This window comes from Daucus carota, chromosome 1 (assembly GCF_001625215.2).
Source record: "Daucus carota subsp. sativus chromosome 1, DH1 v3.0, whole genome shotgun sequence".
Taxonomy (NCBI): domain Eukaryota; kingdom Viridiplantae; phylum Streptophyta; class Magnoliopsida; order Apiales; family Apiaceae; genus Daucus; species Daucus carota.
This window is the reverse complement of record NC_030381.2, coordinates 19733809-19749119: the sequence shown is the minus strand read 5'-3', so window position 1 is coordinate 19749119 and position 15311 is coordinate 19733809. Positions and strand designations below refer to the sequence as shown.

Genomic DNA, 15311 nt, shown 5'->3' with positions numbered 1-15311 from the left:
ATTTATATTCTATATTTTTTGATAACAAATAAAATTCCACAATAATATTAATATATAATATATAAATTTTAAAATGACAGTAAGTTCTTATATATAAGTCAAAAGAAATTATAAATTTAATTAAATTAATTTTTTACTTGACAATAATTTAAAATTTTATTGTTATAAATATTAATAATAAATATAGCTGACTTTTGAGGTATGTATAATGGATTAAGTAAAATTTTAAAATTAAATCAAAAAATTTGATGTCTTGTAAGTGACATTTATGTCAACTTTGAATTAACCATGGTTAGAGATTCATTAAAATGGGGTTCGCTCGAATAGATTTTATATTAATTAGTTGCATTATTTAGCAACAAAATTAGTTTTATAGTTAAAATAAAAAATTACATAAGTTTAATAGTTTTTTTGGTAATTAAGTCTATTATGTAACAATACGGCCTTTTTTGGAATATTAAAATAAATTATTAAATAAAATAATCAATTTTTCTTCAATAAATTTGAAGAATGATCGAAATATTACGTATTAGTTTTTCTACAACATTGTTATTCTGTTAATAAACTCTCTCAGTTTATGCATGCTAATTCAATTTTGAGCTTTGAGCTAACTGGATAGTGTTGTTCCATTGGAGTTCAGCTTTGAGCGCATTGGCTTATGAACATGAACTTGTCTTAGATATATAATATAATATGTACTTTTTAAGGGATTACTAAATTTTATTGAATGAGAGCAACTCCAATGCACCCACTCCTTACCTATATTTAGTCTACGTGGACAATATTTGAGGATTGAGAACAAAAAACACAACTCCAACGCAACTCCCTATCCCTCATTTATTTTAGGTGAGAGAAAGTTCAACCCCTTATTTGAGGGATGAAAAAACAAACCCCTATATTCTCCATGTCATCACCAGCTCATATATCCTCTTGTTTTTCTGTCATTTGCCACAGCAATTTCTCTCTCTATTTCAGTTGCATATGTGAATTTGAAATATAGGGGATCAATATAGGGAATACCATTGGAGCAAAACAACTTTATGGTCCCCTATATTTTAGGTAATCATTATTATATACTCCCTCTGTCCCATTTAATTGTATACGTTTCTTTTCAACTGCTCGACACGCATTTCAATGCTCTTATAAAATATAGTTCCGTAACTTATTTTTGAGATTTTCTTTTTCTGAATAAAAATATAACATCCAAACTTTAATTCAGAAAAAAAAATTTTAAAAATAAATTACACAACTACACTTTACAGGAGCATTAAAGTCCGTGCCGCGTCCCCGTCCCCCAATGTATACAACTCAAGGGGACGGAGGGAGTAATATTTTAGGGGTTGAAAATAGGGAATTGCATTGGGCTTGCTCTGAGAACTCCGACAGTATTCCCTACTTATATTCCCTATTATTATTATAATATTATATTCAACTTTTAATAAGGAGAGAGAAAGGAGGGAAAGAGTGGGAAAAATGAGAGAAAAGAATATTTTATTCTTCAAAATAGTTGAGTGATTCCACAATCCTTAAAAATGAGGAATGAAATTGGCATATTAATTTTTTTAAGCAATTGCTAGGACTCTGTCAGAATTATATTTTGTGTCATATTCCTTATTATAGTTTTGCACATCATATAGTTAAGAGCAAGTCCAAGAGTGCCTCAAATTTATGTCCTAAATCAAAATTTAAGACATTTGAAGCAAATGGGTGCTCCAACAATGTCCTAGTCGTGCCTTAAAACACTAAGACATCTCTTAGAGCAAGTCCAACAGCTGCCCTATTTAGTGTCCTAAGTCATAATATAGGGCATTTGATGAAAAAACTTGATCCAACAATGTCCTAGTGATGCCCTATATCACTAGGACAACCCATTCAAGCCTTATTTTTGAGGCACTCTCTCTCCTTGCCCTATCCCATATTTTATAATAAATTATTACCAACACTCTCTTTCTATCTCTATTTTATATTATGTTTTAATGATGAAAGTGAACTTTTAATTATAAAATATTAAACATATAGTGAAAATAAGGCACATTGTTGGAGTTGAAATTAGTTGAATATGTCCTAAACTACTAGGACATAATTTTTTATATTATATTTAAGGCTCCAACTAGGACACTGTTGGACTTGCTCTTAAATGCCTTATTTTTGAGGCACAAGTATGCATGCCCTAAATCATTTCTACCAGTAAAAAATTAGTTTTCTTTCATTTTAAAACATCTCTCTCTTCTTTCCTTTTCCTTTCCCTCCAACAATAATTCAAATATATTACTATTTTAATGATTAGGCACAATAATAAGGTATATTGTTGGAGTTGGTATATTAAAATGACCTCTTAAATCATTAGGATACTATTTTTTATTAAATTTATAGGGCAATTGCTAGGACATTGTTGGACTTGCTTTAAGTTGCCGGATACGCTCTTATTGATTTTAATGTTGTCCGAGTAGCGATGCAAACTTTCATTTCAATGTAAAATCAAAACTTTATATTTGCTATCCAGTTTCACAACAATCAAAGAAAAAGACCCCATGCTGCATTTGAATTTGATCACAAAGTAAAACTCTAACAGTCTAACTTGTGCATTAGAAAAATATGAGCATCATTTCTTGCACCAGCACTCCATTGTGTATCTGTAATGTGTTATTATGTATCCGTACGTGAAGGAATGAAAGTGTAATGTCAAGTAATTTTTTTTGGTCCAACCAAACAACAATTATTTTTTGTTGGGCTGAATGAGTCATTCCATTCTCTCCGAAACTCATTTCTTTCTTGCCAACCAAACAGAGCATTAGTATTTTAGTAATTAAGGTTTCTGGAGAGACTTCCTGCAGTTCAGGTCAGTGGTTTACAAAGGAATTTAACAATATATGATAATTGGTGCACGATTCTATACAATGCTCTTAAATCTTCGCACCCGAAATCTGGTTATCCAGCATTGTACCAGCAAGGCCCTCAAAACTTTTCTCCAGTAGTACAGACACATTCTCTGGATTTTTCACATCATTAGCTTTATTTCACTTCAACATCCTGGCCTTCACTTGAGAACCATTTTCACGCAGCTGGCCAAACAACTGAGATGAGTTTTGTTTCTGCAGGATTGTTACCTAATGTTCAACTAGCTCTATTATTGATTGAGTCACTTCACTTGGACACAACACATTAGAATTTATTGCTAAATGCCGCCTGAGTATTCACATAGGCCTTTCATGGTTTTGTGGATGCATTAGCCCCTGCACCCATATCTTAGACTTGGATCATCACAAATTTAGTAGTTGTGGCATGTAACTTTCGATGCTTTGTTATTTCGTTTGAAAGACCTTATTGTCTCATGTATCGTCGCATTATTCAATAAATGTGATGCAATACAGACGTCGAGGATCGACACATGCTTAAAAGCGAAAGCTAACATAAGCTGAGATTCAATTTACTGTGATAGTTGATGCAAAGTTAGGCATTTGAAAGCCAAGATATGAAATCTACAACAAAATCTGGATTTGGAAGATTCAAACATATAGGGACCGTTTCGGTGAGTTTAATTACTTAAAATAAGTGTTTTTTTGCTTAAAGTTAACAAGTGAAGTAGAAGCCAGAAGCAAGTTACGACTTATAAGTGATTAAAGTGTTTCGGAAAGAAGTAGAAGTCCTAAAACAAAAGCTGAAAATCTTAACTTCTTTAAGTGCTTCTCGACTTTTTAAACAAACGGTACAAAATAAGTGTTTTTAACTTATAAACTCAGAAGCCGGACTTATAAGCTTTTGTCAAACACCACCATAGTTTGTCTTCTGTAACCAAATATAACCACACGATTATACAGTACTTTCGTTAGAGTCAAGTGCTGAAATTAATTTTCTTTCACCGATTTCTAAACCGAATTGATCCGAGAGATGGAAATGCACCGACGAGGAAATCAGAGCGGGGATAATTTTGGGTTGACCTCGGGTGAATAGTCAAAACTTCATTTTATAATTAATCATTTGAAATTTATTGAAAAATAAGAATTTGTGGTAAAAAATTGTTACTTCGTGATAATATTTGTACTAGTTCAGTCACGCTATTTTGTGATCTAGACACTTGAAGTAGGAAAATAAAGTTGGAACTGGTGAATATAAGGATAATCTCAGCCTTCATTAAGTTTGAGGGACCAATTATAAAGACTATAATGCCGAAATGTGTATGACTAAATGAGTGATGCGGCTGAATTCTACTGTCTGATATTATATTCAACTCAGGCTAAGCACACGCAATTGAAATACTTGACATTCGTTCAATAGCCTTAAATTGCTGCAGGTCCAGCGCCAACTGAATTCGCTACCTTACCGTTTCTCCTCCTCATTTTCATTTATTTTGTCACCGGCCTAACATGCCTATGCTGTTATGCATGCCTAGCAGTATACACTCTACATCACTCCCGTTCTAGGTAGTTATAAATTTTATTTTTTTTAAGTGTTATTTCATTATAAATCTAAAAATATATACATTTTACAAATTAGACATATTTTAAGGAACATATGTCCTACAATATCCTACTTGTAAAATTATATGATGTTTCTAGATTTTTAATTAAAATTTGATTTTCATACATATGATTTGCAAAATAATATGTTTTTTAATGTTTTAATTGTAGTACATGTATGGTCTCGAATGTCTCCATTCAACTTTACTCTATGTAATATATTTTTGTCATAGGAGCAAATATTAAAATTGATTGATAAAAACTTAGAAGGAACACAAAGTTCGGGTAAAAATAAGTTATTCAAAAATTAATGTTAATAAAAACCTATTTGAAATTCTCAAGTTATGAGAATGATTGAATGTTCTTGTAATTCTATCAATCAAAAAGAAATTTGAAGAAAACAATTAACTCCGATGATATAATTAATCATTTGTATCTCGAAATACTCTTGAGACTCATATTCAATAAATCGTGTATTAAATCATGACTTAAAAATTATTTGTATATTTTTTAAATATTTGTGAGTAAATATTTAATGATTTTAAATATTTTCAATATATTTTTAAGGGAGCCTCGATTTATTTTTTAGCCTAGGGCCCGGGAAGTTCAGCATTACATAATCAATCATTCCGAATCTCAAATTTAAATTATTTAATTAGATTCGAAACAAAATATTTCAAATAATTATGAAATGGTAAAAATCTCTCAGAGATTTATATTTCTTGTCTTCTAAATATATAAAAACACCGTTATTTGGTAGTCATAGAATAATATTATTCGGGATCAGTCATTTACGAATTTAAGAAAAGAATATAATAATTTTAAGACTTGGAATTTTCAGAAAACAACGAGGGTCGAACAGTAGATGCATAGAAAATGAGAACATTATTCAGAGGATGAGAGGAATGACAAGACGAAGCAGTCGTACTCGCACAGCACGGCCAAAGTCCAAAACAGCAGTTGGGGTTGTAGGAAAATGTCGAATAATATTAAATGCGATCCTACCAGATTCCGTCCGTATTAAATCTCATCAACTTATAGTCCTCCCATGATTTAACAACCAACATTTTCCATAAGAACGATTAATCTCGTGTGCTGATAATCTTCGATTTTGGAGGTTCATGATGATATATAGTTACCCGTCTCTACTTGTAATTCTTGAGTCAGTGAGCTTATTAAATGAATGTAAAAATTAAAAAAAAAATAAATTAAACGAATTTTATTTATTGAAAAATTAAAATATTTGACCAAGCCCCCGACTCAAGCAAGGCAGGTTGAAGAATTGTAGGGCTTTTGCTCGGTCGGTTCATGGCGTTGGCCACGAGACAGGCCTCCCATGCTTTTTATGCTCATTTCTTTACGTTATATATCCACCAATACCTCCCCGTATATAAACTAACTGCACTAATCTATCATGTCTTTCGTGGCTTTAATGGTATTTACATAGGCTCGTCGGCATAGATTAACACGAAGAAATTAAAAACCGTATTTTGTGATGCAGTTTGATATGGTACGGGTAGTTTATGCGGTTTGGCGGCTTTTTATCACTCCCACAAGAGGTTCATCATTATTAAAAAATAAGAGCCAATCAAAATAAACTAAATTTATAAAATTTTATATTTAGTATGTACTTATGCGCACAACATAAAAAAACCGTTAATTTTTATATTGGATTTGAATATGCAGACTAATAAAATATATAAAAATAAGTAAAGTTAGATAAAAGATGAGTGAACTGACGAGATCAAATTTGAAGTAGTGGACTGAAAAAGTAGAACCGTATTTATTTTATTAAAAAAGGTTTGTCTAGTGTTCATGAGCATACATTATACACTAAATTTGATGAGTTTGATGGATTTTAATTGGTGGATTTGGTGTAAATGTAGGGGCTATCTTTATTTATGATTAGATTACCAATAAAAATGCACCAAACTCACAGGAGTTAGTGCTTATTGTGGGCCTATGAGCACGCCATAGAAAAATCGTATTAAAAATTATTAATTTTGAAGTGTATAAAAATGATAAGACATCCATATAAATTGTAAGTAAATGAATATAGGTTTGTCTAGTGTGTGTCCATGGGCACATGTTAAGCACTAAATTTTATAAGTTTGGTGGTTTTTTATTGGTGTGATTGGTGAATTTGCAGGGGGTCCACTATTATAAAGAAGTAGAAGCCAATCAAAATCCATAGTGCTTAGTGTATGCCCATGAGCACACACTAGAAAAACCGAATGAATATTAGAAGCGAGTCCAGAGTATATATGGCTCCGTCTCATTTCTAACCAGTATGTTCGACCACTTTTCAAAACTAACCAGTTTTTTTTCGAGCTTTCAAAACTAACCAGTCTAATTCATTGAGAAAGCGCGACCCACACCAAAAACCACTCCAGTAAGGGTCGCACTTTGAAAGAGCGACCCATGCTGAAGTTCTTGCCATATGGGTCGCTCTTTCAAAGAGCGACCCATATGGGTTATTTTAAAAAAAAAAAAATTCAAAAATCGGAAAATATTATTTCAAAGGGCGACCCATATTATTTATATTATAATATATTATAATATTATTTATATAATGATATAATATAAAAATATTTTATATTATATAGTGATACATTATTTGTGATATTTTATATTTTATATTATTATTTATATTTTATAATTTTTTCTAAATAATCATATCACAAACGTATGGTCAAAAATTTATATATTATATATTAAATATATATATATATATATTATTATGAATTATGATAATTATTAAAATTAAATATATCATGATAATAATAATAATATGTAAATTTATATATTATGAAAAAATATATAATATATAATCATAATATTAAAATATATTTAATATATATTATCATAATATCATATATAATATATGATTTTATATATTATATTTTATATAAAATATAATATGATATTATATTTTATATTATTATATTATGTAATGATATAATATAATATTATAGATTGTAATATTTCAATATTTAAGCTCATATAGATTGTACTTAAAAGGTAATTCGCATTACATAAACTTAAACGAAACAGAAGCATTACATAAACTGAAGGGAAATTACATATGATTAAAATGAGAACATGACATAAGTTCTCAATCCTGAGTGAGGTCCACAATATAGTCGGAACCATATCCTTCATCATCATCTTCATCGTCCTCAGCGTGAGCATCATCGTCACCACCATCATCAGCAACACCGCCTTCCACTTCATCTTCAACATCATCATCGACCCACGGGGTAGGCATTTGCACTCGACGGCACTGATAAGTTACATTGTCCACATCTCCCCACTCGGCCCAAAATCTGGCTTCCTGACTTCCCTCGAGTTTAGCCTGCAGTGCGGCGCACTCTACATCGATTTTAGCCGCATGATACCTCCTGCGAGAATCACCAAATGGGATATCCATCTCACCCATCTCACGATGGCGTTGAAAATAGAGTTTGTGAACTTCAGGGAATTTTCTGTTATGGATATCATCTTCCGCCTCCGTCATCACCCAATCTTTGCCCCTTCTAATCCTCCTAAACATACCTGCAAATATAACGGAAGAGTTTGTTCCACCTCTTCACGTTCTTTTGATGTTCAACCTCGAGACGTCTCTCTTCTCTCGTCTCCTCTATCATTTTCTTGATGTCAAAGTCAGTGCGCATCCGTCCCAACGGTGGCCGAGTTTTCTTTTGTTGCACGACCGGTGGTGCCTTGCTTTTAGGAGCTGGTTTAGGTTGTTGGTTGCTTCGGTTGTTGCGCATCCCTCCCAACACAAGCTCCGGTTGTCTCCTATCTTGTTGCTGTTTGAGGCGTTTTTCGCAGCCGGGGGTCATTGGTGCTTTCCCCTTATCCATTGGTGCCTTGCCCTTATCCATTTTCAGCTTAAGTGATGAGTGAATTTTGTGTTTGTTTAGTTGCTTGTATGTGTATCAACCACTCAAATCGTCCTCGTCCACAACCTCTTCAACAACAAAACGACCCGTATTACTCGAGCCACCACCATACTCTCCAATCGTCCCGTAGTTGTAGCCGCTAGACCACCCTTGCATGCCCTGACTTTGTCCATAGTTTCCCCCATAATCGCCTCCAAAACTCCAACCGTAGTTTTCAACATAATTTGAAACTTGGCCACCTGCAGCGGTTTGTCCGGTTTGTCCATAGTTCCCCCCATACTCGCCTCCATAGTGTTGGCTGGGTTGAGCAATACTCTCGGCCTCGATAAACAATGATACGTCTCCACCCAAGTGAAATCTCTCGGGGATACTTAACATCCTACGAACATCGTCGTCCGATTTAACAGACTACACAAAGAACCCCGAAACGAGGTTACTAACCCCGATTCGAGGATATTTCACACTAAGCTTGACATCCCAATGATGCCTACTTATATGCATCAACCCGAACACCATATCTCGTAGTTCTTCAAGTGAGCTGCTCAATTTCACATACATCATTTCTTTCGGATCTAAGGTGTAGAGAACATCGTTATCTTGTTTTATGATTTTACCTCCCCAGAAGAAATTGACGTTTACGTAACCGTCCATCTTTGTTTTGGTTTTTTTGGAGTGGTTTGCTTTTGGTGGTTTTGGTTTTCTGATAGCTTGCCAATGAGGTTTTTTCAAGTGATGATGGTTTTGTGGATAGGCAACCACAAATGCTTCAGCTTTTAAGGACGAATTTCAAAGTTAACCACTGTGCTTCAATAGTGCATGCAATTTTTGTGTCCACTTATTGGTTTGCAGTCAATCTATCAATGAGCAATAAAGTAATGAATGATTCTCTGGACAAGCTACTGCATAAATCCATTGATATTATTGCATGTTGCACTATGTGTTAAATGTGAGGGATGTGACCATACAAAAAAAGCTGATGCACACTGTTCAAAAACTCATAATTGCATGACTTTAAACGAGCTCATAATTGCAAACAGATGATGCACACTTTCAAAAAAATCATAATTGCAAACAGATGATTTGACCATACGTTTTAAATTTTTTTCACACTCTTTAGAAAAATACATTAAATAATATACATATATACACACATATATATAATATATATATATAAATAAATATATATATATATATATATATATATTTCAATCTTTAATTTATATATATATATTTATTATTTACATTATATATTTTATATTATATAACCGTTAAATTAAATTGAGACTTTTAAGGACGAATTTCAAATGCTTTAGCTTTTAAGGACGAATTTCAAAGTTAACCACTGTGCTTCAATAGTGCATGCAATTTTTGTGTCCACTTATTGGTATGCAGTCAATCTATCAATGAGCAATAAAGTAATGAATGATTCTCTGGACAAGCTACTGCATAAATCCATTGATATTATTGCATGCTGCACTATGTGTTAAATGTGAGGATGTGACAATACGAAAAAAGCTATTGCACACTGTTTAAAAACACATAATTGCATGACTTTAAACGAGCTCATAAGTGCAAACAGATGATGCACACTTTTCAAAAAATCATAATTGCAAACAGATGATTTGACCATACGTTTTAAATTTTTTTCACACTCTTTACAAAAAATTATAAAATATAAATAATAATATAAAATATAATGTATCACAAATAATGTATCACTATATAATATAAAATATTTTTATATTATATCATTATATAAATAATATTATAAAATATTATAATATAAATAATATATAAGAATTTTCCGATTTTTGAATTTTTTTATAATAAATTTAAAGTTTGTGAGGCTGCCTGGGAGGAGGTAGGGATCAAAGAGCTTGGGTCGCTCTTTGAAAACGCGACCCCAATGGGGGTATTTTCAAGCTTGGGTCGCTTTTTCAAAGAGCGACCCCAATGGGGTATTTTCAAGCTTGGGTCGCTTTTTCAAAGAGCGACCCCTGCTGGAGAAAGTGTTGCCGTTCGGGTCGCTCTTTCTCGCCTCATTTAGACTGGTTAGTTTTGAAAACTCGAAAAAAAACTGGTTACTTTTGAAAAGTGGTTGAACAAGTGATTAGAAACGAAAGTATATACTGTACTTTCGTTGAAAACCGGAGGATCCACTATCCAGAAAAGCTGTTGATAGCTTATCCATATGTTAACTCCGATATTTATATAATTAAGATGTTAGAGCAAGTCCAATAGATTAACTATATGATGTTCTAAACTCACATTTAAGTAATGTGTCAAAAAAATGCACTCAACACTATCTTAGTGTTATCAGTTTAATTCTTCTAGCCATTACCTATTTATAAGTAACTCCTAACCATTACCTATTTAGTATTTATGAATAAAATAATCATCTCTCTCCTTCTTTCTTTGTCTATTCTCTACTTTTCCCCTTCTCTCTCTCAAATTTATTATTAAAATAATCTTAGGAGAACAAATATAGAGATTACTATTGTAGTTGACACTAAAAATAGATTACCTAAATCAGCAAGACGTACTATAACTCATTATTTTATATTATTTATTTATAAATAATAGGATAGGTAACCTATTGAACTTGCTCTTAGAAGGCACTAATTAAAAAGAAATGTAGAATATTACTAATTTATTAGAATCCCATGTTAGCGGCCGTAAGTAGGACACTTTGTCGCAACGTTTGTCAGAATACTAGAAGTGGCACTACAACAAAAACAGCATCACACAACGGTTTTTGCCCGTTGTCTGATACCCAAGAAAACCGTGGTCTATTGCGATGCCGTCTGATACGCGCCTCAGACAACGGTACGAACCGTTGTGTGAGATAATGAAAGACATCGGTTTATGTTTAGCTGCGTGTTGTGTTATATCCAGAAACAACAACGGAATCATTTTACAAGATGTTGTTATAAACATTTCACAACAACAGTCATATTTTCGATTTGTGTTGTTGTTAGGAGTTTCTACAACAGTTTATCGTTTTACTCACTTGTTAGTAAGAGTCTCAGACAAGAATTCATGCATGATAACGGCTCGTGTTTTACTAGCTTGCACAACGGTCTTAGAGAAAGGGCCATTTGTGTAAGGCTCCATATAACAATAGTCTATATATTAGAACAATTGTGTGAAAGCTAATCTACAATGATTTTTATTTTCAGATGCTCGAGTAAAATTGCTTCAGACAATGGTTTGTGACTACATTTACTTATTTGTATATGTCTTAGACAACGATTTTATTCTTAATATTGTGTTGTTTGTCGGGCTTGAGACAATTGTTTTCTTCATCCACTTTGTTGTCTTTTAAATTTCGAGACAATTGTTTTTGTTTCATTACTCTTGTAAGTCGTTTGTTTGGACAATGGTTTAATAACAAAGAGTCATTGTCTAAGTTTTGTGAGACAATACTTTTTATCACAGTGGCCATTGTATAATGTTGTCTCATTAGCTAAAAATGTCATAGACAATGGTTTTATCAGAGTGATTATTGTATTATGCAACTTGTAACAATGGTTCTTTACGGGTCCCATTAGTTAAAAGTAAAATCGACAATGGTTTTCCATGATCCAAATAAGCTAGGCTAGACAATATAATTAACAATGCCAAAAATTGGAAAACAAAAGTTTTCATTACCAACATTACAACCAACCAAGTACAAACCAATAACCAACCAATAACCACCAACATATATCCACCAACTAATTATATTAACCAACTAATATTCACTTTTCAACCAACAATTCAATCCCACAAAGATATGGATTTATACCTTGCTTCTAACTTGTTGAATTTTCAAAAATATCTGAGACTGGGTTTTGATCATTGTATAAAACTTCAGTTCTACATATAGGGAGTAGAATTCAATGTGTTTATGGCCATCTTCCATCCAAATCCACGATTTTACTGAGAAGGGATCCTTGGTTAACTCAAAAATTTTAGATCCTCGGGTCAAGGTTCCATATCCACTATAACCCGTATGTCTTGCAAAGCATAGCCACAAATTTTTGTCAGGGCATGACGGACTGTAAGAGCAAAAGGGATTGAGCAAGGACACAAGTTAGAGGGAGGAGCGTCATAGTATGAACTTAAAATGAGAAGAAACCATAAAAGGAGAGACAGTATAAGAATTAGGTTGCAAGAAAGATGTCAACCTGCATGATGCCTTCCTAGTCAGCATATTTAGTGAAGTGAGACTCATGTCTGCAGCAAAGAACCAGTGTTTAGTAAAGTGGAAATTATTAACAGAACGTAAAGAATCCCAAGATGTTATCTCTATATATCAAGCTGATGCAAACATACAATCGGGCGTAAGCCTTGAGACCAATACAAAGAACGCTATCGTACACCCTCTACACAAGTTTCCGTCTTAAGAATCTAGCACCAATCAGGGGAAAGTGAAATTCAGTAAACCTCAGTATAAAACTTCTCTGGAATAATTGTACATTTATGATATGATGAATGAGCAGCTACACTGGAAGAAACCAACCAGAAGGTCCCATGGAGGGCATGTTATGGGGCCATCAATCTTTGATTAACTGCTCACCACGAGGAGCACATATCGAGCTTGCAACCTAGAGAATAAAATGCAATGCCAAAACACAAAGTAACAAACATACACTGTAAAATGGCATTACAGCCACCAATATATCAATCTTTACTTTTATCTCTTTGGTCAATAAATAAAATAAATTTAATCAAAGTTGGAGCTACCAAGTAGTATTAGACTATAAGCATCAGAGGCAACAATAGGAGCTGGAAATTAAGTAGTGCTAGGATGCTACAAGCCCACATTTATAAACATGATATACTGGTAGGAAAAGAATGTGAGTATGGATTTTGGTATACACCAACAAAAAATAAGAGCATGCTATATGACTAGAGTTGAAACACAATAGGGTTGTGCCACAAAACCAAAATTATGAACATGCTACATTAAAAGCTGCTAAAACGCAAGAATAACAGTTAAAGTGATATATCTATACATACAAATTTATAAAATGTGTACCTTAAAGAAATCAGATTCTTCTAGCACTGCATTTGCATAGTTTGCAAAGGGACTGATGTTGTTAAAGAGGTCATGTGGCAAAGAGAAAGCTGTGGCCATTGGAGCTGCTTGGCTTCTGTAAAAACTTAATAAACCTTCCTTGCTTACTTCACTTTTTTCTCCAGCCAGCTGCATATAATCATCAAAATAGTACTGATCTCTTGTGAGTAGTGTCTCACTTATTCCTTGGCTGCAATGTTGCAGGCTCTAATCTGCTGAGTTGCAACTCATTGCATCTATTCTTGCTCTGAGAAATGGGAAAACATAATGTGTAAAGCTAATATACAAAAAGAACTTGACAGGTAAAACAAGACCAAAAGACAAAAGAAAAGAGAAGATGATAAAAGTAAAGATTGGTATGTTGTTGGCTGTAATGACATCCCCAAGATAAACCACAAAATCTGCAAGGACAAATAATTATTGCAAATTTTCTGTTAAAATATAAAATATTGCCCTTTTATAGTCATAAACAAAATATGTATTAACTATAACCATAGATGTCTTTATTACTAAAACAGATCCTCCCATTTGATAGAAAAAGTACCAGGCCAAATAGAACACAAGTCACAACAGATCATTTGGCAAGCGTGGGGAACAATTAGTGACACATTCATACTCAATATGCAATTGATTAAAAAAATATAAATTGAGAATCTAGGGTTTGGACCTGCAAAAACGGAATGAGGATGCGAATCAAATCCTAGTTCTCCTTTAGGTGCTTCAGAGAATCAACACACCGCACTTACCAAGCAAGCCAAAAACCTAATCACAAACAAAAAGAGGATAAAGCGAAGAGACACAGGGAGAGAGCAGAGAAGAGAGAGCCGGACAAAAGAGAGAGAGAGAGAGAGAGAGAGAGAGAGATTATTGGAGAGAGACAAGAGAATAGAGTTAGAACGCCAGAGAGAAAGGAGAAGAGAAGAGAGAAACGGAAGATAAAGAAGAAAGATACAAAGAAGGTGCAGAAGAAGAAAGATACAGAGAGAAAAAAGGGGGAAACCAAAATTTGGGTTAAGGTTGAAGGGGGGAAACTAAAAATTATGTGGGGAAATGAAATGGCTTATCTCCAAAGTTGAGATAAAAAATTGTATTACAAATAATAAAAATATTATATTTTATTATATTGTACAGTTAAATTTTGAAAAGAATGAATTTTTAAGTATTTATTTGTAGTTGATTATCAAAATATCATAAATGATATAATTTTAAATATATAATAATTTAGTGATATAAAAAATAAATATTTTATCAATTATCTTATATGATTTTTTAATAAAAATATAGTAGGATTATTGTGTGGAATAAATAAAATAATTGATCTTAGTACTTGTTGATGTAGAATATAAGAAAATTAAAAAAATAATCTTACATTTTTTTTCAACAATAAAAAGGTAATTTTTGTCATTTTGTGTCCTAGTAATTGTTGTATAATAAATAATTTTTTTCTGAAGAGTTAAATATTCTCGTATCCTTGATCAATTCATATTTTTATATTTTTAATCTAACAATTATATTATCCATATATACAAATATATATTATTCATTTGTAATACCAAGACTATTTTGTATTTCGGACGTAAATATTAGTATGTGTTTTATGTTTACAATTTAATAAGTACTTGATAGAATCTCTGTTATGTATAAGATTAGCTCTGTATTAATTTATAAATATTTGTTTCGATGATCTAACCGTACGGATGTCGAGATCTAACATTATTAGTCATGTATAAAAAAAATCAAAATTTTTTATGTTTAATTTATATGATTTTTTAACAATACTAGTCAAACGTGAATTTTGTCTTATTATAAAAAGGTATTTTTTGTCTTGTAGTGTCTAACACACAACGGTTTTTATACGCACCTATGTTGTATCATTGAAAATGACAC

General features: G+C 32.4%; 1 protein-coding gene and 1 long non-coding RNA gene across 5 annotated transcripts; both read right to left on the bottom strand.

The window, feature by feature from the left end:
- Positions 1–8398: 8398 nt before the first annotated feature.
- Positions 8399–9013, bottom strand: LOC135147649 (uncharacterized). Its single transcript, XM_064080831.1, has 2 exons — positions 8876–9013; positions 8399–8770 (listed from the first exon to the last, which is right to left on the bottom strand). The coding sequence occupies exons 1-2, from the start codon at positions 9011–9013 to the stop codon at positions 8399–8401; spliced, it is 510 nt and encodes a 169-aa protein (XP_063936901.1).
- Positions 9014–11989: 2976 nt separating this feature from the next.
- Positions 11990–14450, bottom strand: LOC108195982 (uncharacterized). Of its 4 annotated transcripts, none has more exons than XR_010291518.1 (6): positions 14092–14450; positions 13386–13671; positions 12867–12997; positions 12680–12754; positions 12532–12580; positions 11990–12402 (listed from the first exon to the last, which is right to left on the bottom strand). It is a non-coding gene; the product is annotated as an uncharacterized LOC108195982 (long non-coding RNA). The 4 variants fall into 4 exon arrangements; XR_001801700.2 differs by having other exon boundaries at positions 12867–12951; XR_010291517.1 differs by having other exon boundaries at positions 12867–13825.
- Positions 14451–15311: the final 861 nt, after the last annotated feature.